General features: G+C 45.7%; 3 protein-coding genes across 6 annotated transcripts; 1 reads left to right on the top strand and 2 right to left on the bottom strand.

Annotated features, from left to right (window-relative positions):
* Positions 1 to 162: 162 nt before the first annotated feature.
* On the bottom strand, positions 163 to 5,395 carry LOC124028549 (docking protein 2-like). 3 transcript variants are annotated; one of them, XM_046340590.1, is made up of 6 exons: positions 4,883 to 5,395; positions 3,798 to 3,971; positions 3,261 to 3,419; positions 2,721 to 2,790; positions 2,307 to 2,482; positions 163 to 1,550 (listed from the first exon to the last, which is right to left on the bottom strand). In XM_046340590.1, exons 1-6 carry the CDS (start codon positions 4,961 to 4,963, stop codon positions 615 to 617), a joined length of 1,596 nt encoding a protein of 531 aa, XP_046196546.1. In that variant the 5' UTR covers positions 4,964 to 5,395; the 3' UTR covers positions 163 to 614. The 3 variants fall into 3 exon arrangements, with proteins under 3 accessions (XP_046196546.1, XP_046196547.1, XP_046196548.1); XM_046340591.1 differs by having other exon boundaries at positions 3,813 to 3,971; positions 4,883 to 5,383; XM_046340592.1 differs by having other exon boundaries at positions 3,539 to 3,971; positions 4,883 to 5,372.
* Positions 5,252 to 12,801, top strand: LOC124028550. Its single transcript, XM_046340593.1, has 8 exons — positions 5,252 to 5,667; positions 5,861 to 5,986; positions 8,017 to 8,103; positions 8,539 to 8,836; positions 9,005 to 9,139; positions 10,233 to 10,341; positions 10,922 to 11,105; positions 12,679 to 12,801. The coding sequence occupies exons 3-8, from the start codon at positions 8,026 to 8,028 to the stop codon at positions 12,739 to 12,741; spliced, it is 867 nt and encodes a 288-aa protein (XP_046196549.1). The 5' UTR covers positions 5,252 to 5,667; positions 5,861 to 5,986; positions 8,017 to 8,025; the 3' UTR covers positions 12,742 to 12,801.
* A 182-nt stretch (positions 12,802 to 12,983) lies between these two features.
* Positions 12,984 to 21,212, bottom strand: LOC124028551 (polyadenylate-binding protein-interacting protein 2B-like). Of its 2 annotated transcripts, none has more exons than XM_046340595.1 (4): positions 21,054 to 21,212; positions 19,688 to 19,854; positions 16,394 to 16,567; positions 12,984 to 13,976 (listed from the first exon to the last, which is right to left on the bottom strand). In XM_046340595.1, the coding sequence occupies exons 1-4, from the start codon at positions 21,058 to 21,060 to the stop codon at positions 13,920 to 13,922; spliced, it is 405 nt and encodes a 134-aa protein (XP_046196551.1). In that variant the 5' UTR covers positions 21,061 to 21,212; the 3' UTR covers positions 12,984 to 13,919. The 2 variants fall into 2 exon arrangements, with proteins under 2 accessions (XP_046196551.1, XP_046196550.1); XM_046340594.1 differs by having other exon boundaries at positions 21,161 to 21,185.
* Positions 21,213 to 21,755: the final 543 nt, after the last annotated feature.

The raw sequence follows: 21,755 nt of genomic DNA, 5'->3' as shown, positions 1-21,755 counted from the left end.
CCCACAACCACAGAGGAGCCTGAAATATACAGTAGTAGGCCTATTAACATTCACATATTCCCAGGTAAACAGCATTGAACTGAACAGTAGTCTGATTTATTGGGAGGGGCACAATTAAAAAAACACAAAAAAACTATCAATGCACAAAACAAATAGTGGAAGGAGAGTTACTGGATACACACCCATTATTGTTTTATTGAATCACATCAGTAAAACAAAGTAAATAAGGAAAAGGATGTGAGACTGGCGGGAGTCATTGGTTTCTGTTGGGGAGGAGGCGGCGGCTAACACTGTTTGAAAACATTTACATCGACCACTGACAGACTTAAGGAAGATCTCTGTGGCTCTTTTCTCCCTCTCCCATGTCCATTACACTGGTGTGCAATATTGATATTCATAACACGTTATACAAAAGGTATTACATCATAAGAAAAAACAATGATTCTGTATGTGAAAACAAGTTCAATAAATAAAGTAAGTAGACAATAACATTGTGAAATGAGTGAATTTGTGTGTATTGGTCTGAATATCTCCTTCTGGGCGCAGATCAGAAGTAGTGAACCTTAAAGGGCCATTTCAGACACAACAGAGGATCCTAAATGAACCCCATGTTTTCATAGATGACCTCTGGTGACTGGCGTCCAGCAGTGGGCCTCCTGGTAGCCAAGGTCCTGGTAATGGTCAACGACGATGATGATGAGGAGGAAGAGGAGGCCAGTGAGGAAGGGGGGGGATGATGATGATGGTGATGAAGAGCCTGGCTTGCAGACCTGGCTGTAAAGGTGGGCGAACGGGTCAGTGTTGGGGCCCTTGGCTGGGGTCCCCACACAAGGCTCACTATAGATGGGTTCCTCTTTGCCAGGTTCCTGCCCCCGCTGGTCCCGGCTCTGTTTCTGTTGTTGAGTCTTATCAGGTAGAGGACTCGCACGGTCGTACACCTCGGAGTAGACCGGCTCTGGCTTGTTGTCGTGGTGATAAGAGCAGGAAGAGGAAGTGGGCGGGGGTGGTGGTGGTGGTGGTGGTGGTGGTGGTGTAGATCTCAGGGGTGTGAGTGAGAGGATGTCTGCTGGGTCGGCGTACACTGGTTCCGTTCGGTTGACATGGTGATTGCGGGGGTGTAGAGGGATAGAGGGGGTGAGGGTGGAGGCTGTTGGGGGCGTCAGATAGGAGTTGAGGCTGGGGGCTTTGGGTTTAATACTGTCTGCTGGCTCAGAGTACGGACACTCCTCAGAGCCAATCAAATTAGGCGGCTGTGAGTACAAACACTGCTCTGAGCCAATAGCATTTGAAAATACTGGTTTAAAACTGTAGCTGCCCTCCAAAATGGTTGCACTATCTGGCAGTTTGGGCAGTGGGGAACGAGCACGAGGCATATTAGGGCTATGGTTAGCAACCACAGTGTCGCCCTCACATTCGTCCCCGGCGACGGCCTTCTGTTCCCGTATGGCGGCCTCGATGAGGCTGAAGATGTCGTCAGCTTGGCACGTCTCAAAGGTGAAGGTTCCGGGTCCAGAGTCACAGCGCCGGCCCGCCTCGATGTTGAACGTCAACTGTGGGAGAACCAAGAGGATACAATGATTTGAGGATACAATTCCCACAGGTGTTCACTGGAAAATTGCACAATTGAATGTGGGCACCAAACGTATTATAACCTGCGACCTTCTTGATTGGACACTGATGACCCTACAATGATCCTTAAGACACATCCTTTTTGGAGCCACACTGCCCTAAAAGGCCAAACACAGTAACTCTGTTGTAATGGCCAGGTATATTATCTGATTAGTGTGGGATTTACTTTCCTGACACAAGAACAGTTGATCAGAGCATATCATGAAGTACCAGAAATTGCTGTCTTTTAGAGAGAAAAGACTTAAGTCTGAATTTGCAGTCAAAAAATGATGTAGTTACTGCGTTTTGCCTTTGTAGAGCAGCATAGTACCGTACTGTGACGGCCTTGAAATTAGACACTAGAGAGTAGCATTAGATTAAAACTAGTAACAGATTAGAATCTAATTCTATGGCTCAATGAGATTCTAAATTCCATGGTTCTACTGACCTTGTCTCTGCCTAGTAACAGAAATTTAGAGAGTAGCATTAGATTAAAACTAGTAACAGATTAGGAATCTAATTATGGCTCAATGAGATTCTAAATTCCATGGTTCTACTGACCTTGTCTCTGCCATAGTACCGTACTGTGACGGCCTTGAAATTAGACACTAGAGAGTAGCATTAGATTAAAACTAGTAACAGATTAGGAATCTAATTCTATGGCTCAATGAGATTCTAAATTCCATGGTTCTACTGACCTTGTCTCTGCCATAGCGTCGTATCAGCCGATAGGGCCAGTCCTGCAAACTCTTCCTGGTCTCCGCCTCCTTAAGGACCAACCCCTCCTGGGCCACTTGCAGCCAATAGTACTCCCCCTGGAGGCCGCAGCGCATCGCTACATCCGTCTGCTTCACACCCACCCTGAACTCACTAACTGAGGGGAGAGAGAAGGGAGAGTGGCGGTCATGACCGAAGCACTATGGACGGTGTTCATTTCTATTTCTGGTTTTATATTTTGTGTTTATCTTTCCTTTGTTCGTAGTAATATCATTGAAAAGAAGAACCTGTTCCAAGACAGCAGTAATCATACGCCCATTAGACATTAAACAGACAGAAGAATGGCTGTTCGTTATAGTTTGTGTGGCCACTAGGATATCTGATGTGCTTCTCACCTTCCTCCCTGGAGACGTAGATCTGGTTGTCCTCCATCTGAATTTGCGGCTGCTGACCAGTGGAGCCTCCCTGGGAGACAAGACATGTATTTACATTAGACAGAGAGAACTGTCCTCACAGATTCCTACACTCTTAGAAAAAAAGGTGCCATCTAGAACCTTAAAAGGGTTCTTCGGCTGTCCCCAAAGGAGAACCCCTTTTGGCTTCCATGTAGAACCCTTTCTACAGAGGTTTATACAGGGAACAAAACAGGTTTCTCCTATGGGGTCAGCAGAAGAGCCATTTTACAACCTATTTTCTAAGAGTCTACACATCCTCTATATAATAACCGTTTGGTGATGAAAAGAGTTTAATGATAAAGAGACCAGTGAATAATGGCGTTTGCTGTTAGCCTTGTACCAATACCGAGACAAATTCCTAATTCAGCGTTGTTGAATGCTAATAAAGTATAATTCTACTTCGATCTGTAACTGTCAAAATGTTGAATTGAGACTGATCCATAACAGTCACAAGACAACAACAGAAGCTGCTATTCTCACCTGGAAGGCGAGGTCACACATCCTCTCCACCCACTCCACGCAGTCGTCCTTATCCGCTGCGAAGACGTACCTCCTGCCGTCGGTCTCCACACAGAAGGCGGCCATGTTGTCTTTGGGGCAGGCCTCAGCGTGTGGGGGCAGCCTCAGGACCCTGATCACCTACATTTACATTTTACTCCATTAGCAGACACTCTTATCCAGAGACTGTAAAAAATGTGACTTGGTGCGTCTCTGCTTGGCACTCAGCATTAAAGAGATAGAGCTTGCACAAGCCTTACCCCGATCTAACAGCTCATAGGAGCAGGGGCCTATCTCTTGTTTCTGTAGCATGAGCCAGTTTGATGTAAAAGTATGCCCTCTGGACAGGACGCTAGTTTCTCGCAGGGCCTTAGGCTTGTCCATATCCTGAGCCAATTATAGTGCATTCAACTAAGTTAGGTAAGACAACCACATACTGTATAACAGTCAGTGCCAGTAAAAAATAAATCCTCAATAATGCAGCTAATCAAAGTCAGTGCTAGTAAGGAAGACAAGTACAGCAGTAAGGTTGACCTCTGACAGGCGGATCACCCTCTTCTCCTTAACTTTGTCCTGGTGCTTCCAGACCCCAGAGGGACCGGCCCGCTCTCCTCCCCCCACTTCCTGGCGCTCTAGCCTGGCTACACCGCAGCGGCTGGAGGGGTAGAGAGTCAGCCAATGCTGCTTCCACTTCTGGAGGGAGGGCGGAGGGAGGGAAGAAAGGGGATGAGGGAAGAGAGGGAAGACAGAAATAATGGGGAGAAAAAGAGAAAGGCCAAGAGAATGGGAGAAAAATTTGTGGGTGAGAAAAATAAATTTAAAAAAAAAAGTGAGTATCTAGTTTTCCCATTTCGCCCACAACACATTAGTCAAATGACAGACTCAGAATATCACCCCCCCCCACACTTTCTCCAGCACATCTGCCTATTTTTAAATAAAGGTGCAGTGGTAGATGAGGTATGTGTGCTCAGGTACAGTATGCGTTGTTTTACGTGTGCCTAGCCATGTTTAAAATTACATCCCAAATGGCACCCTATCCCCTACATAGTGCACTAGTTTTGACCAGAGATCCTGTGAGTCCTGGTCAAAAGTAGTACACTGAAAAGGGAATAGGGTGCCATTTGGGACACATTGTGTTGGAATGTGCATGAGGAAACTGTAAGCAGTACTGTGTCTGGGCACGCATGTGAGGATCCGTTCCCCCTCACACCTTTACACACGCATCATTACCAACGTAGCCTGTCTCTGCAAAAAAGACTTCAACATGTCGGCTACAGTAAATGTCCTCGTATACTGCAATCATATACTTTAAAATGTCAAGTGGAATTGGTAGAGGGATTAGATGGCTGTCATACACAGTACATAGAGTAAACAAGGGGGTGGGAGTTTACATGATAACAGCAATAGCCAATATCAAAACACTCGAAATAAACAAAATAAAAACGTACATTACAAGACTGTTATAAAGCTGCATTCAAAATCTAAATAAATACAATATGTTCCAATTGACTTTTATTGTCATTCCACAAAAACAAGCTAGATAAGGTACCAGGATGTGTACAATTAAGTGAGCTAAATAAAGTTAAATAAAGTTACGTGCTTACCTTTCCTACATTTCTGTGTTGAAGGTAAACTTGTCCTGCTTTCACATGAGTGTCCATTATGTTCAAAGCGTCTCTCGGCATTCAACTGAACTTTAACCGATAACTTGGATTTGACTGTGATATATGTTAGTTTACGGTATCCTAATCCTACACTTGTGATTTCAGTACCGTCAAAACTCTCCCCCTGACAAATGTAGGTGTGTTTTTCTTTCGTTACGTCAGAGGCTAAACCTATGGTGAAATTATGACCGCGTCCACACCTTTCTCACCGCCCCAGGCTACTACGTCTGGTCCAGGGCGTTAATGCACGTTCCTCTAACTACCTGAATCGACAAAAGACCAACCCTTGTGATGTCATACAATGAACAATTGCCTACACAGAGAACCATACAGTGAATAAGACGTGTATTGTGAAGACTGAAGGAAGTGAAACCGCCCATTCATGGTTGATTTTATTACGATGTTTGAATTGTTCATTGTTCTTTCATTTATGACCAATGTTTTTAGAACGGCTACGAATATTATTTTGGGACGCTGTGACATCGCCCTATTTATGATATCGCTGCGTAACTAAGGAATCGATAGAAGTATATTATGTTGCCTCAAACGTTCCAACGTTCTATGGAACATAGACTATTATGGGTTTTCCAACACACATTTAGCCACTGTCTCACGTAGCCTGTTTTAGTTTTGCTAGGCTTGACCCCGATTTATCCTTGACGAATGACCATCTTAAATATCAGGGAACAAAGAGCAATTGAATGCACTCTTTAAGGCACATTCAGGTATGTCTAGTACGGGTTTATCATTGCCATATTTGACCATTTTCATAACATAAACATTAGGCTATTCAACTAGTAAGAATAGGTCATTAATGAGATTGTCTCATAATGTTTACTAGAATGAAAACTTTTCACTGATGCTCTTGGTTGGTTAAAGGTGAGGGTTCATCCATCTCTCCACTCTTCTCTCCTCCAGTCTCGGGGCCCTCAGGCCAGAGTGGGGCAGTAAAGCACCTATGGGGCTGACTACAAGCCCCCCAGTGATCGACACCTCAGGCTGTTCAGGCTGCATGCAGAGCCGTCTTGCACCACACATCAGAAGGTACAACTAACTCGCTCTGTCTCTCCCTCTCTCTCTCTCACACACACACCAACACTTTCCACTTGTATACTAATACCATACGCTCTAAAAGGAAAGGGCTCCTGGAGTATCCTTTAGGGATTCTTCAAATTGAAACTGTGGGGGAGCCCAAGTTCATTGAAGAACCCTCTAAAAGGGTTCTTCAAGTAACTCCTTTTAAAGTATCCTCAAATAACCTTTTGGTGTACCCCCCCCTATTTTATAAAATGTATTATTAATCATCAGCATAACAATAACACAATATTTTAATTGTCAGTGTTTATTATGATTTTAGTAGCAAAGCAGAATTCACTCATCTCAATCTGAGGTAAACTCCTAGCAGAGCTCCAAGTCACATGGGTTTATCCTCTGGCCTGTTGATGTTCAATTACTGTGTTAAGGTTCTCTGTATCCACAGGCAGAATGATTTTAGTAGCAAAGCAGAATTCACTCATCTCAATCTGAGGTAAACTCCCAGCAGAGCTCCAAGTCACATGGGTTTATCCTCCTGTCTGTCTGTCTGTCTGTCTGTCTGTCTGTCTGTCTGTCTGTCTGTCTGTCTGTCTGTCTGTCTGTCTGTCTGTCTGTCTGTCTGTCTGTCTGTCTGTCTGTCTGTCTGTCTGTCTGTCTGTCTGTCTGTCTGTGTGTCTGTCTTTCTGCCTGCCTGCCTATCTGTCTTCCTATCTGTGTGTCTGTCTGTCTGTCTTCCTATCTATCTGTCTTCCTATCTGTGTGTCTGTCTGTCTGTCTTCCTATCTATCTGTCTTCCTATCTGTGTGTCTGTCTGTCTGTCTTTCTGCCTGCCTGTCTATCTGTCTTCCTATCTGTGTGTCTGTCTGTCTTTCTGCCTGCCTGTCTATCTGTCTTCCTATCTGTGTGTCTGTCTTTCTGCCTGCCTGCCTGCCTGTCTTTCTGCCTGCCTGCCTGCCTGCCTGTCTGTCTGTCTGTCTGTCTGTCTGTCTGTCTGTCTGTCTGTCTGTCTGTCTGTCTGTCTGTCTGTCTGTCTGTCTGTCTGTCTGTCTGTCTGTCTGTCTTCCTATCTGTGTGTCTGTCTGTCTTTCTGCCTGCCTGCCTGCCTATCTGTCTTCCTATCTGTGTGTCTGTCTTTCTGCCTGCCTGCCTGCCTATCTGTCTTCCTATCTGTGTGTCTGTCTTTCTGCCTGCCTGTCTATCTGTCTTCCTATCTGTGTGTCTGTCTTTCTGCCTGCCTGCCTGTCTGTCTATCTGTCTTCCTATCTGTGTGTCTGTCTTTCTGCCTGCCTGCCTGTCTGTCTATCTGTCTTCCTATCTGTGTGTCTGTCTTTCTGCCTGCATGCCTGTCTGTCTGTCTTTCTGCCTGCATGCCTGTCTGTCTGTCTGTCTGTCTGTCTGTCTGTCTGTCTGTCTGTCTGTCTGTCTGTCTGTCTGTCTGTCTGTCTGTCTGTCTGTCTGTCTGTCTGCCTGTCTTCCTGTCTGTCTGTCTGTCTGTCTGTCTGTCTGTCTGTCTGTCTGTCTGTCTGTCTGTCTGTCTGTCTGTCTGTCTGTCTGTCTGTCTGTCTGTCTGTCTGTCTGTCTGTCTGTCTGTCTGTCTGTCTGTCTGTCTGTCTGTCTTCCTATCTGTGTGTCTGTCTGTCTTTCTGCCTGCCTGCCTGCCTATCGGTCTTCCTATCTGTGTGTCTGTCTTTCTGCCTGCCTGCCTGCCTATCTGTCTTCCTATCTGTGTGTCTGTCTTTCTGCCTGCCTGTCTATCTGTCTTCCTATCTGTGTGTCCGTCTTTCTGCCTGCCTGCCTGTCTGTCTATCTGTCTTCCTATCTGTGTGTCTGTCTTTCTGCCTGCATGCCTGTCTGTCTTTCTGCCTGCATGCCTGTCTGTCTGTCTGTCTGTCTGTCTGTCTGTCTGTCTGTCTGTCTGTCTGTCTGTCTGTCTGTCTGTCTGTCTGTCTGTCTGTCTGTCTGTCTGTCTGTCTGTCTGCCTGTCTTCCTGTCTGTCTGTCTGTCCTGTCTGTCTGCCTGTCTGTCTGTCTGTCTGTCAGTTGGCGGATATGTGGGCTCAGTACTACAGACAGTGTTTCCAGACCATTACCAACGGCCCACAGAACCCCGCCTTTTCCTTCACTCAGGTGAGTCCCTCAGCCACAAGAACTAACTTACTTGTCTTACCTGTCCCTAGATTGGCATACCTTAGGGGCATTTCATGGTAGATGTATTGATATTATCTTAGTCAGTCTCAAACCTCTCTCTCTCTCCCCTCCTCTCACCCTCTCTGCCTCTCTTCCATCCCCCTCTGTCTCTCTCCACCTCTCACCCTCTCTCTGCCTCTCCCCTCTCCCTCTCCACCTCTCACCCTCTCTGTCTCTTCTCTCCCCTCTCTCTCTCTCCACCTCTCACCCTCTCTCTGTCTCTCACCCTCTCTCTCTCCACCTCTCTCCCCTCTCTCTCAACCTCTCTCTGTCTCTCTTCTCTCCATCTCCCCTCTCTCTCTCTCTCTCTCTCCACCGCTCTCATCCTCTCTCTCTGTCTCTCCATCTCCCCTCTCTCTCTGTGTCTCTCTACAGAAGGGGAGAACAGTGAGGGCAGCTATGTTGGACAGTGAGAATGTCAGTAAGATCCAAGTAGAAAGGACAGCTCCTCCAGATAAGGGGCAGAGCCAGATACCACCACAGTGTTCGAGCTCCGACTCTGGGGAACGAAGGTCGGTCTCTCCCTCTCTCTCCTCAACCTCAGTCCATAACTCCCTCCCGTCCCGCCCTGCAAGGAAAGAGGCATGGACACATGCAACAGGGGACCCGGCACTGGGGGTCACAACGACACCCAAGGACATGGTGGAGCTGCCTCACATCGGCAGTGGAGAAGGTGAGAGAGGGAATACCCTGTTCAGTTTGTATTGACAACATGTTTTTATTTGAGGCTTTGAATGGCCTTATAACTCCACAGTTTATCTGCTTTTGTTTCCTTTAGTGCAAGATGATAGACCAGCACCAATAACATATGTGTGTGTACTACCTGTTCCTGTTGTCACAGGAAGTGATGGGGAGCTTCCTCTGCAGGTGGAGCGTTTAAGGGCGAAGCAGTTCCGTCGGGACATGACCCACTCATCTAGGCTGGAAGGCCAGATCAACCAGCGCATAGCCACCCAGTCTAACCTCATGCACCTAGGTAGGTCCTATAGAGACATAACAATATATTAAACACTGTTCTATACCCATAGCCACCCAGTCTAACCTCATGCACCTAGGTAGGTCCTATAGAGACATAACAATATTTTAAACACTGTTCTATACCCATAGCCACCCAGTCTAACATCATGCACCGAGGTAGGTCCTATAGAGACATAACAATATATTAAACACTGTACTATACCCATAGCCACCCAGTCTAACCTCATGCACCTAGGTAGGTCCTATAGAGACATAACAATACATTAAACACTGTTCTATACCCATAGCCACCCAGTCTAACCTCATGCACCTAGGTAGGTCCTATAGAGACATAACAATATATTAAACACTGTTCTATACCCATAGCCACCCAGTCTAACCTCATGCACCTAGGTAGGTCCTATAGAGACATAACAATATATGAAACACTGTTCTAACCCATAGCCACCCAGTCTAACCTCATGCACCTCGGTAGGTCCTATAGAGACATAACAATATTTTAAACACTGTTCTATACCCATAGCCACCCAGTCTAACATCATGCACCTAGGTAGGTCCTATAGAGACATAACAATATTTTAAACACTGTTCTATACCCATAGCCACCCAGTCTAACATCATGCACCTAGGTAGGTCCTATAGAGACATAACAATATATTAAACACTGTTCTATACCCATAGCCACCGTCTAACCTCATGCACCTAGGTAGGCTTTCTATCACCAGCCTTATATCCCAAATAGAACACTAATGTGTGTGTATATATATATATATAGTGCACTACTTTTGACCAGAACCCTATAGGCACTATATAGGGAATATGGCTTTGGTCAAAAGTAGTGCACTATATTGCGAATAGGGTGTCATTTGGGATGTACAACCTGCATGCACCTCGGTAGGTCCCATAGCCACCCAGTAGGGGGAAACATAGTACTCAACACCATCCACCCTGATCCTAGATCAGCACTCCCTACTCTGAGATGCTTTAATACGGGCCGAGCTAACACCATCCACCCTGATCCTAGATCAGCACTCCCTACTCTGAGACGCTTTATTATTCATGATAACTCTCATCCACATGTGTGTGTGTAGGGCTGCCATTCAACGGTGTGACCACCTACAGCCAGAGTTACACACACTGGGACAACCCCTCCACACTGAGAAGCCCGCAGTGCATCCTGCCTGAAGCCACACTCAACTGGTACAGTAGATCACATCCACATACCGACACGGATTGAAAGGATAGTATCTGTTCATACTTACTTACCTAAAGCCATAGTGCACAGGCCATGGACGACTCCTCTCCTTCACACTCTGTTCAGGACAGTCTCCTCCAGCTCAAGCTCCTGCAATCTGTTCACTGCGATAGATAACAACTGCAGACTACTACAGAGCAGATTACATAGTGATTCACACATACAGTGATTCATAGCAATCCCCTTCACCCAGCAACCCATTAACAGTCAAGTGGTGCTGCAGAGGTTATGTCCATCAGATAGTCTGGCGTCTGTAATAGCCAGAGGTAAAAGTGATGTCACAATAAATCCAGTTGGGGAGTATTGGGGAATTTTAGCAGCTCCACCGCTACTGCTTATACCTGTCCTCCAGACCATCAGATCTGCAAACATAGCTAGATTATCTACCCCCTAAAAAAACATAGCTAGATTATCTACCCCCTAAAAAAACTAAAAAACATAGCTAGGTTATCCACCCCCTAAAAAGACATAGCTAGGTTAGGGCAGGATTATGACAGACTTTAATATGCTTCACCATCCATCCAGGAGGGCCTGGGTGTCAGAGTACCAGGACCGGTACCAGGGCCCGGATCACTACGTCCCTGGGCAGAGGAAGCCCCCTAGTGGCCTGAAGGAGCCCTGCACCACCAAGTACCAGCCTGGTGCCCACACAGCAGACCAGACCCGAGGACACATCTGCTCAGAGTATCAGAGGCACTTCACTAAGAAGGTAATATCCCAAACGGAACCATATTCTCTTCGTAGTGCTCTACTTTTGACCAGGGCCTTATGGTCCACTTTGAGAATAATTTTGCGACAAAGACACAGTTTCAAGGCTCCCTATTAGAGTAAACATAAGGCTGCACTTACACACCACTACACTAGACACTCTGTAGAGGCTGTGACGAGGTGCACCGAGGGCTCTGCAGAGATTGAGATTTACCCCATTAACGTTTACATTTCAAATCGTATTGGTCACATACACATATTTATGTTATCGCGGGTGTAGCAAAATGCTTGCTTTCCTAGCTCCAACAGCACAGTAGTATCTAGCAATTCACAACACACACAAATCTAAAAGCAAAATAATGGAATTAAGAAATATTAGGGTGAGCAATGTTGGAGTGGCAATGACTAAAATACATTATATGCATATGAAATGAGTAAAACAGTATGTAAATATTATTAGAGACTAGTGTTCCATTATTAAAGTGACCGTTGATTCCATGTCTGTGTATATAGAGCAGCAGCCTCTAAGGTGCAGGGTTGAGTAACCGAGGTGGTGCAGGGTTGAGTAACCGAGGTGGTGCAGGGTTGAGTAACCGAGGTGGTGCAGGGTTGAGTAACCGAGGTGGTGCAGGGTTGAGTAACCTGGGTGTAGCCGGCTAGTGACGGCCATTTAACAGTCTGATGGCCTTAGAAGTTGTTCAGTCTCTCGGGCCCAGCTTTGATGCACCTGTAGTGACCTCACCTTAGCGGGGTGAACAGGCTGTGTCTCAGGTGGTTGATGTCCCTGTAGTGACCTCACCTTAGCGGGGTGAACAGGCTGTGTCTCAGGTGGTTGATGTCCCTGTAGTGACCTCACCTTAACGGGGTGAACAGGCTGTGTCTCAGGTGGTTGATGTCCCTGTAGTGACCTCACCTTAGCGGGGTGAACAGGCTGTGTCTCAGGTGGTTGATGTCCCTGTAGTGACCTCACCTTAGCGGGGTGAACAGGCTGTGTCTCAGGTGGTTGATGTCCCTGTAGTGACCTCACCTTAGCGGGGTGAACAGGCTGTGTCTCAGGTGGTTGATGTCCCTGTAGTGACCTCACCTTAGCGGGGTGAACAGGCTGTGTCTCAGGTGGTTGATGTCCCTGTAGTGACCTCACCTTAGCGGGGTGAACAGGCTGTGTCTCAGGTGGTTGATGTCCTTGATTTTTTGGGGCCTTCCTGTGACATTGGGTGCTGTCGGTATCCTGGAGGGCAGGCAGTGTACCCCCGGTGATGCATTGGGCAGACTGGACTATTTCAGATTGTCAGTGAACTTCAAGCTGTTCAGCTTCTCCACTGCGTTCCCATCGATGTGAATACGGGGTTTGGTGTAGTGCGAGTGCCAGTCTTTTTGTACCATCATACCACGTTCGGCTTCACAATGACAGCACTGGTGTTGACAAGATGACAAACAGATCTGGGATCAGGTTACACTTGCAGTATAAACCCAGCCCAACAAGGAACAACTGATCACTTCAATCATTTACAGAGTTGAGCAAAAGGAGAAAAGACGATACAATTCATTATGTTGTTCCTCTGGTTTTGCTGCAGAACTACCCTGGCCTGTCCAGACCCAAGACCAGCCCTGCGTACAGACAGAACAGAGTCAACTGACCTAAACCATCTTCAGGATTAGACCTGCATGGTCTCTATTCGATGTTCAACCTGACAAAGGTTAATAAAAAAAAAAACACTTGAAATATATTTTGACAATTCAGAGATACTTGTTTCTGTCGACATTATCAAACCCACAGCGTGATCTTTTGAGGGGTCCTTTAGCTACGGTAATGACAGGTTACTGGACATGTAATAACAGAATCAAACCTGTATATAAAACAATGAACAAGACACCAAAGTCCCAGAGGGTACCTGATCTTTATTCCATCATACTTTGTCCTCGTTTGTTAATGCAAGTCGCACACTGTGACAGGATTTCAACTCAAGTTTTTACATATCAACCAAACGAAAAAACGAAATTGTTGCCATGGAAATCCCTCGCAGGTCAGCTACACCCCGCAGCCAAATCCCATCCAATCCTTCTGTACACTGCAGTCTGTCCATCTTTCGCCAAGCCTACTTTGCCCTACACACTACCTACCCTAAAACCAGCCTCCGAGGAAAAGAAAAACATCCAGAAAAGAGAAGACAAAAAAAGGAAACTGCAACAATGATCAGGGGAGAGAAATCTCCAGCCACGATCACCACGACGACAGACTCACACGGCTGCACTTGAGATTGAGGAGAAAGAACAAAAATAAAACACCAAACTTTCTACGCAGATCTGACCTCCAGTTCTGCAGTCTGTCCAATAAGAACATCTTATACTGATGGCCCCTCCCATTCTGTCCAATAGGATTATTTTATACTGATATGGCCCCTGCCCACCCTTCTCCCATCACTGCCCCCTGCCTAGTTAACCACATAGGAACAAAACGGAAATAAAAGGCTGCGTTCCCCTACTCAGACGGTGCTGACACATTCCAGATCTTACAACTCCTGAATAGGTATTTTATTTAATAGGTATTTTATTTATAACCCTAACCACATGTCATAGCAATCTGGTGCCCGACGGCACAGTAGATGACTTGGCACGTAACCATAGGTTGATGCATGCAACGTCTGAGCAGAGGAATGCGACCAAAAGCTTATTGAAGAGTATACCCCAGCCCACCCTCCAACCCCACCCCATGTACCCCACACAGCCCAAAAGCAGGCAAGTGCAAGGGTGTCTGCTGGGAAGCCAGCAGTCACAAAGAGTCTTTATGAGGGTTCCCCCTACTGGCAGGAGGACCCTAGTATTTCATTCCCGGAACAAACTCCTTCGCCTCTGGGTTCAAGCTGCTCTTGCGCTGTAAAAAGAGAGGAGAGGATTAGTATAGGAGCAAACAAAAAAGGACCCAGACCTGTATGAACAGGTCAAAATAACAGGGCCTCAACATTAAAAACAGACAAGAGGAGACGGTTCAGATTGTAACACGCACCACAGGATAGTTTCTCCAGCTGATGGTCGGTTCCCTGCCAGATTAACCCTAGTCCCAGACTAAAAACAGATTTTACTGGAGAATTTCCTTTCAGCATGGTCTTTAGTCTAGGACTAGGCTTAATATTTTTTGGGGAAACTGGGCCAAAAAGTAGAAGAGGTATTGTGTCTGTGCTCAAACAACTGGAGAAGATGGGCTACCTACGGTATCTAGGTACTGAATGTGGATAACAACTGGAGAAGATGGGCTACCTACGGTATCTAGGTACTGAATGGGCTACCTACGGTATCTAGGTACTGAATGTGGATAACACTGGAGAAGATGGGCTACCTACGGTATCTAGGTACTGAATGGGCTACCTACGGTATCTAGGTACTGAATGTGGATAACACTGGAGAAGATGGGCTACCTACGGTATCTAGGTACTGAATGGGCTACCTACGGTATCTAGGTACTGAATGTGGATAACACTGGAGAAGATGGGCTACCTACGGTATCTAGGTACTGAATGTGGATAACACTGGAGAAGATGGGCTACCTACGGTATCTAGGTACTGAATGTGGATAACAACTGGAGAAGATGGGCTACCTACGGTATCTAGGTACTGAATGTGGATAACAACTGGAGAAGATGGGCTACCTGAGGTATCTAGGTACTGAATGTGGATAACAACTGGAGAAGATGGGCTACCTGAGGTATCTAGGTACTGAATGTGGATAACAACTGGAGAAGATGGGCTACCTGAGGTATCTAGGTACTGAATGTAGATAACACTGGAGAAGATGGGCTACCTACGGTATCTAGGTACTGAATGTGGATAACAACTGGAGAAGATGGGCTACCTACGGTATCTAGGTACTGAATGTGGATAACACTGGAGAAGATGGGCTACCTACGGTATCTAGGTACTGAATGTGGATAACAACTGGAGAAGATGGGCTACCTACGGTATCTAGGTACTGAATGTGGATAACAACTGGAGAAGATGGGCTACCTACGGTATCTAGGTACTGAATGTGGATAACAACTGGAGAAGATGGGCTACCTACGGTATCTAGGTACTGAATGTGGATAACAACTGGAGAAGATGGGCTACCTACGGTATCTAGGTACTGAATGTGGATAACAACTGGAGAAGATGGGCTACCTACGGTATCTAGGTACTGAATGTGGATAACAACGGAGAAGATGGGCTACCTACGGTATCTAGGTACTGAATGTGGATAACAACTGGAGAAGATGGGCTACCTACGGTATCTAGGTACTGAATGTGGATAACAACTGGAGAAGATGGGCTACCTACGGTATCTAGGTACTGAATGTGGATAACAACTGGAGAAGATGGGCTACCTACGGTATCTAGGTACTGAATGTGGATAACAACTGGAGAAGATGGGCTACCTACGGTATCTAGGTACTGAATGTGGATAACAACTGGAGAAGATGGGCTACCTACGGTATCTAGGTACTGAATGTGGATAACACTGGAGAAGATGGGCTACCTACGGTATCTAGGTACTGAATGTGGATAACAACTGGAGAAGATGGGCTACCTACGGTATCTAGGTACTGAATGTGGATAACACTGGAGAAGATGGGCTACCTACGGTATCTAGGTACTGAATGTGGATAACACTGGAGAAGATGGGCTACCTACGGTATCTAGGTACTGAATGTGGATAACACTGGAGAAGATGGGCTACCTACAGTATCTAGGTACTGAATGTGGATAACACTGGAGAAGATGGGCTACCTACGGTATCTAGGTACTGAATGTGGATAACACTGGAGAAGATGGGCTACCTACAGTATCTAGGTACTGAATGTGGATAACACTGGAGAAGATGGGCTACCTACGGTATCTAGGTACTGAATGTGGATAACAACTGGAGAAGATGGGCTACCTACGGTATCTAGGTACTGAATGTGGATAACAACTGGAGAAGATGGGCTACCTACGGTATCTAGGTACTGAATGTGGATAACAACTGGAGAAGATGGGCTACCTACGGTATCTAGGTACTGAATGTGGATAACGCTCCACAGCAAATACATTTCAGGCTTTTAACTCTCAGGTTAACTCTAAGGGACAAAATATGAATCCTTGTCCTGGACTGAATAAAGAATCTCCGTTGAACATGCTTTTTAGACCAGGATTCAACTTTATCTGGGAAACTGGCCCTATAAATATAGTGACGTTTTGGTCGACGACGCTCAGACATGCTGCTCGTGTAGAGACAGTTTGTGACACACTCTGACGGACAAACATTCTGACAGGACTTACCGCGAGTTCATCTGCGTTGCCATTGGAGACAGATAGCCCGTTGAGCTGTTGCTGAATCTGCCCCACCCCAGGGGCGAGGTCTCTGGCGGGGATGAACCAATCCTGATCCTCCTCTTCCAGCATTTCCTGGAAACAGCGTTCTAAGAACTCCTGTTCCAGAAGCTCCTCCTCCACCTGGGATGACCACACAATAGGGGAAGAATAGGGCTGGATTACAATCAGCAGTAGATGATTATTTCTTAATATGTCTTTCCTCATGTCCTCTATCCTTGCCTCCTTCTCAAAGCACTGGAGGGCAGCCCAGGTTCGAGGCGCGTGTACAAAACATTAAGAACAGCATTAATTTCCCGGGGCAGGGTCTTTACAAGGTGTCCAAAGCGTTCCACAGGTATGCAGGCCCATGTGGACCACAATGCTCCAACGTAATATGGGTTCTATTTAATTTTACACCATTTGAGCTAGAGACGAGCCTTTTCTTTGCTTTAAAGCTGAAAGCATGACTGTCAGAAATTTGTTTTCCCTCTCTGGCACTGCTGAGTGACAACTTGCAAAGCCTACTCAGATTGGCCTATGCTGCTGGTTACACCAGGGATGAAGAGACAATGTATCAACCTTGCTCACTCTGCGAGCTGCTCCAATGTAACAGAAGACTGATAAGGGTCTACATCCCTGATCGCCTGCTAAATTATATTTTAAAAATGGATGGAAAAAAATAGATGTGCAGGAAGAGCGGACGAAGAGAAGCAGGTGAGTGACGGCTGGAAGGGGATGTGGGCCATGCGGCTTGCTGATCAGAGCTGATATGAACATTATCGGACCCGTCGCATATAAGGACCGGCGAATACAATAAACTATTTGAGATAAAAACTCAGCAAAAAAAGAAAACTGTCCTCTCACTGTCAACTGCGGTTATTTTCAGCAAACTTAACATGTGTAAATATTTGTATGAACATAAGATTCGACAAAAACTGAACAAGTTCCATAGACATGTGACTAAAAGAAATGGAATAATGTGTCCCAGAACAAAGGGGGGTCAAAATCAACAGTCACTATCTGGTGTGGCCACCAGCTGCATTAAGTACGGCAGTGCATCTCCTCCTCATGGACTGCACCAGATTTGCCAGTTCTTGCTGTGAGATGTTACCCCACTTCCACCAAGGCACCTGCAAGTTCCCAGATATTTCTGGGGGAATAGCCCTAGCCCTCACCCTCCAGTTAAACAGGTCCCAGACGTGCTCAATGGGATTGAGATCCGGGCTCTTCGCTGGCCAAGGCAGAACACTGACATTCCTGTCTTACAGGAAATCATGCACAGAACAAGCAGTGTAGCTGGTGGCATTGTCATGCTGCAGGGTTATGTCAGGATGAGCCTGCTGGAAGGGTACCACATGAGGGAGGATGTCTTCCCTGTAACGCACAGCATTGAGATTGTCTGCAATGACAACAAGCTAGGTCCGATAATGCTGTGACACACCGCCCCAGACCATGATGGACCCTCCACCTCCAAATCAATCCCGCTCCAGAGTACAGGCCTCGGTGCAATGCTCATTCCTTCGACGATAAACGCAAAACTGACTGTCACCCTGGTGAGACAAAACCGTGACTTGTCAGTGAAGAGCACTTTTTGCCAGTCCTGTCTGGTTCAGCAATGGTGGATTTGTACCCACAGGCAACGTTGTTGCCGGTGATGTCTGGTGAGGACCTGCCTTACAACAGGCCTACAAGCCCTCAGTCCAGCCTCTCTCAGCCTGTTGCGGACAGTCTGAGCACTGATTGGGGGGATTGTGCGTTCCTGGTGTAACTAGGGCAGTTGTTGTTGCTATCCTGTCCCTGTCCCGCAGGTGTGATGTTCAGATGTACCGATCCTGTGCAGGTGTTGTTACACGTGGTCTGCCACTGCGAAGACAATCAGCTGCCCGTCCTGTCTCCCTGTAACGCTGTCTTAGGTGTCTCACAGTACGGACATTGCAATTTATTGCCCTGGCCACATCTGCAGTCCTCATGCCTCCTTGCAGCATGCCTAAGGCACGTCCACACAGATGGGCGATTTTTTCGGAGTCAGTAGAAAAGCCTCTTTAGTGTCCTAAGTTCTCATAACTGTGACCTTAATTGACTACCGTCTGTAAGCTGTTAGTGTCTTATCGACCGTTCCACAGGTGCATGTTCATACATTTTTTATGGTTCATTGAACAAGCATGGGAAACCCTTTACAATGAAGGTCTGAAGTTATTTGGATTTTTACAAATGATCTTTGAAAGACATTGTCCTGAAAAAGGGACGTGTCTTTTTTTTTGCTGGGTTATATTTTTTTATTACTGAAATTATTCAGAAAACTGACAGGCGCCAGATGGTTCTTTAGATCTGTCGGGCCGAAAAATGTGGTATCATCACATGAAACAGTAATACGGTATTCTAAAAATGTTGGTGTCATAAGTATCATGACGTTTTGGTACCGTGGTACTGGTATATAACACTACTCTGAATGGCACACATACACAATCTATGTCTCAATAGTCTCAAACTTCAAAACCCCTTATTTAAGCCGTGTCCTCCCCTTCATCTACACTTATTGAAGGGGAATTAACAAGTTATATCAATAAGGGATCATAGCTTTCACCTGGTTAGTCTATGTCATGACAGTGCATGTCAGAGTAGAAACTATAGCATGAAGTCCAAGAAACTGTCCGTAGATCTCCCAAGATAAAATTGTGATGAGGCATATATCTGGGGAAGGAAATATGGGAACTACCCACTTTGCCTAGAGCTGGCCGTTCGACCAAACTGAACAACCGTGCAAGAAGGGAGAACCTGCCAGAAGGACAACAGTCTCTACAGCACTTCACCAAGTTGGGCTTTATGAGAGAGTGGCACATGACAGCATGGCTGGAGTTTGCAAAAAAGCATGTGAAAGACAGCACAAGGCAAACAATTCTGTGGTCTGATGGGAAAATGTAACTCTTTGGCTGCCGCTCCCCATCTAACTTAACAGAGCTTGAGAAAACCTGCAAGGAAGAGTGAACATGCCCCTTGATCCTGAGAGTAGAGTAACCTGATCCTAGATCTGTGTACAATGCCAGGAAATATAATATAATAAATATAATATAATAATATATGCCATTTAGCAGACGCTTTTATCCAAAGCGACTTACAGTCATGTGTGCATACATTCTACGTATGGGTGGTCCCGGGGATTGAACCCACTACCCTGGCGTTACAAGCGCCATGCTCTACCAACTGAGCTACAGAAGGATATCTATCCAGGGCAACAAAAGAGTGGTCCTAAAAATCACTGACCTGTCTGTTGTAATCCTCCTCGTTCTCCATCCACATGTAGTCAGCGAAGGGGTTGTTGTTGTTGCCCACCTCTCCCTCCTTGTGCCCATTGGCCACGTTCTCTTTCCCAGGGGCACTGCTGCCACCTGGTGTTTTCGCCATCTCAGGACTGTTCATCTCCGCAGGCTCTGTAGGGTTAACAGTTTCACACATGCATAAATGGCAACCCACTTTAAAATGAGGCAAATGGCTTTCAAATTGAGAGTAAAGCTCAGCTTGGGTAAACTGAATAAATTACGTGTTTAATAAACATTTAAGGTCAAAAAACGTAGCTAAAACATAAGAGTAGAATGTTAAACCGTTATCTACCCACACATGAACAAATGTATATTGCCAAAACGCAAATAAAGTCCATACTTCATTATTTTACTTACTACTTGCTAGTGTCATACTAGTTAAAGTAGACCAAGAGTAGCGAGTCAGTGGCTGCGCTTACAGCTGACGTGGATACAATTACTAGTTAGCCAGTTCCTACCGTTATAACTCAACAATACCTAGCTAACGCGTTACCTGTATCGTCAGCATTGAAGGATGCACATGTCACGAGAAAAAAAAGGTGATGACAAACCCCACATGGAGCGAGGCCTACCTGCGTGTCACAGCTGCAACAAGCCAGCCAGACAATTAGCTAACTGGAGTAACGTTTAGTTACAGCTAACATTACCGTTCATCGCAGCACAAATCCTATTCTGAGTATTGGCAGTTTGCTAGTGAGCTAGTTACAGTAGCTAGCTTACTAGTTGGTAAACAACGTTAGGTAGTTTGCTAGTTGGTACACAACGTTAGGTAACTACGTAGCTAGCGAACTCAGAAAACTAGCACGGACTGGCTAACTAGCAGCCTGAAAATAATGTGTGATATAAAAGGGTTGTGGTTTCGACTAAACTTACTGTAGCCATCAAGTCACTGATGAAACGAGTTATGTAAGTTAGCATTCACTAAATAACTAACACATCGTGCAATCACCCTATGAAAAAGGCTTTGGCATAATAACGTTACTAGCGAGCAAGAAAGCTACTTGGCTAGCGAGCTTGCTAACTAACTTGAAATATATAAAAACACGCATATTGGATCAAACTTGGCTAGCAAGCTGTTTTTGATGTACAGACTGAATGTTACGTCACCTGGAACTAGCATAGCCTTCTTACTACCTTGGATGGTCTTTATAGCTAGCTATAAAACTGTTAGCAGGTAGCTAGCTGGTAGTGGTAGAAACAAGCTAAATCAAACTTAGCTCGAAGGCTAACAGCGTGATATGCACACACGATTCAAGTCAACTTGTATCTGGAATGCACAGCAGCCAGTAGCGCAACAAAAACGTAGCTACCTGGCATCGTTGGATAAATATTTAAAGACCACTCGATATATCTTCAATGTTTGACAGGACAATTCGTCGACTTTACAGCTAATTTGCTATCAAGCTAGCCAACTCACTACATTCCATCAAGACGCTCACGGGGGACTTCCGTTTCGTCGTTAAGTTCCCCCAGCCCGCTATATCAGTCGTCATATATCTACCTCAGCGCATCAACTGAGAGGTTGATGTCATGGGGATGCGATTATTTTTCTTTATTTTTAATTTCACCTTTATTTAACTAGGCAAGTCAGTTAAGAACAAATTCTTTTTTACAGTGACTGCCTACCAAAAGGGCCCTGCGGGGACGGAGCCTGGGATTGAATAATAATAATAATAATAAATACAATATTTTAATATAGGTCAAAACACACATCACAACGAGAGACAATACAACACTACACAAAGAGAAACCCAAGACAACATAGCAAGGCAGCAACACATGACACACAACAAAACATGGTACAAACATCATTGGGCACAGTCAACAGCACAAAGGTCAAGAAGGTAGAGACAACAATATGTCACACAAAGCAGCCACAACTGTCAGTAAGAGTGTCCATGATTGAGTCTTTGAATGAAGAGATTGAGATTAAACTGTCCAGTTTGAGTGTTTGTTGCAGCTCGTTTCAGTTGCTAGCTGCAGTGAACTGAAAAGAGCAGCGACCCAGGGAT

Source organism: Oncorhynchus gorbuscha, unplaced genomic scaffold (assembly GCF_021184085.1).
Source record: "Oncorhynchus gorbuscha isolate QuinsamMale2020 ecotype Even-year unplaced genomic scaffold, OgorEven_v1.0 Un_scaffold_4426, whole genome shotgun sequence".
NCBI classification, from domain to species: Eukaryota; Metazoa; Chordata; class Actinopteri; order Salmoniformes; family Salmonidae; genus Oncorhynchus; species Oncorhynchus gorbuscha.
Note: the sequence above shows the minus strand (reverse complement) of the source record. Positions and strands in the feature narration are given on the sequence as shown.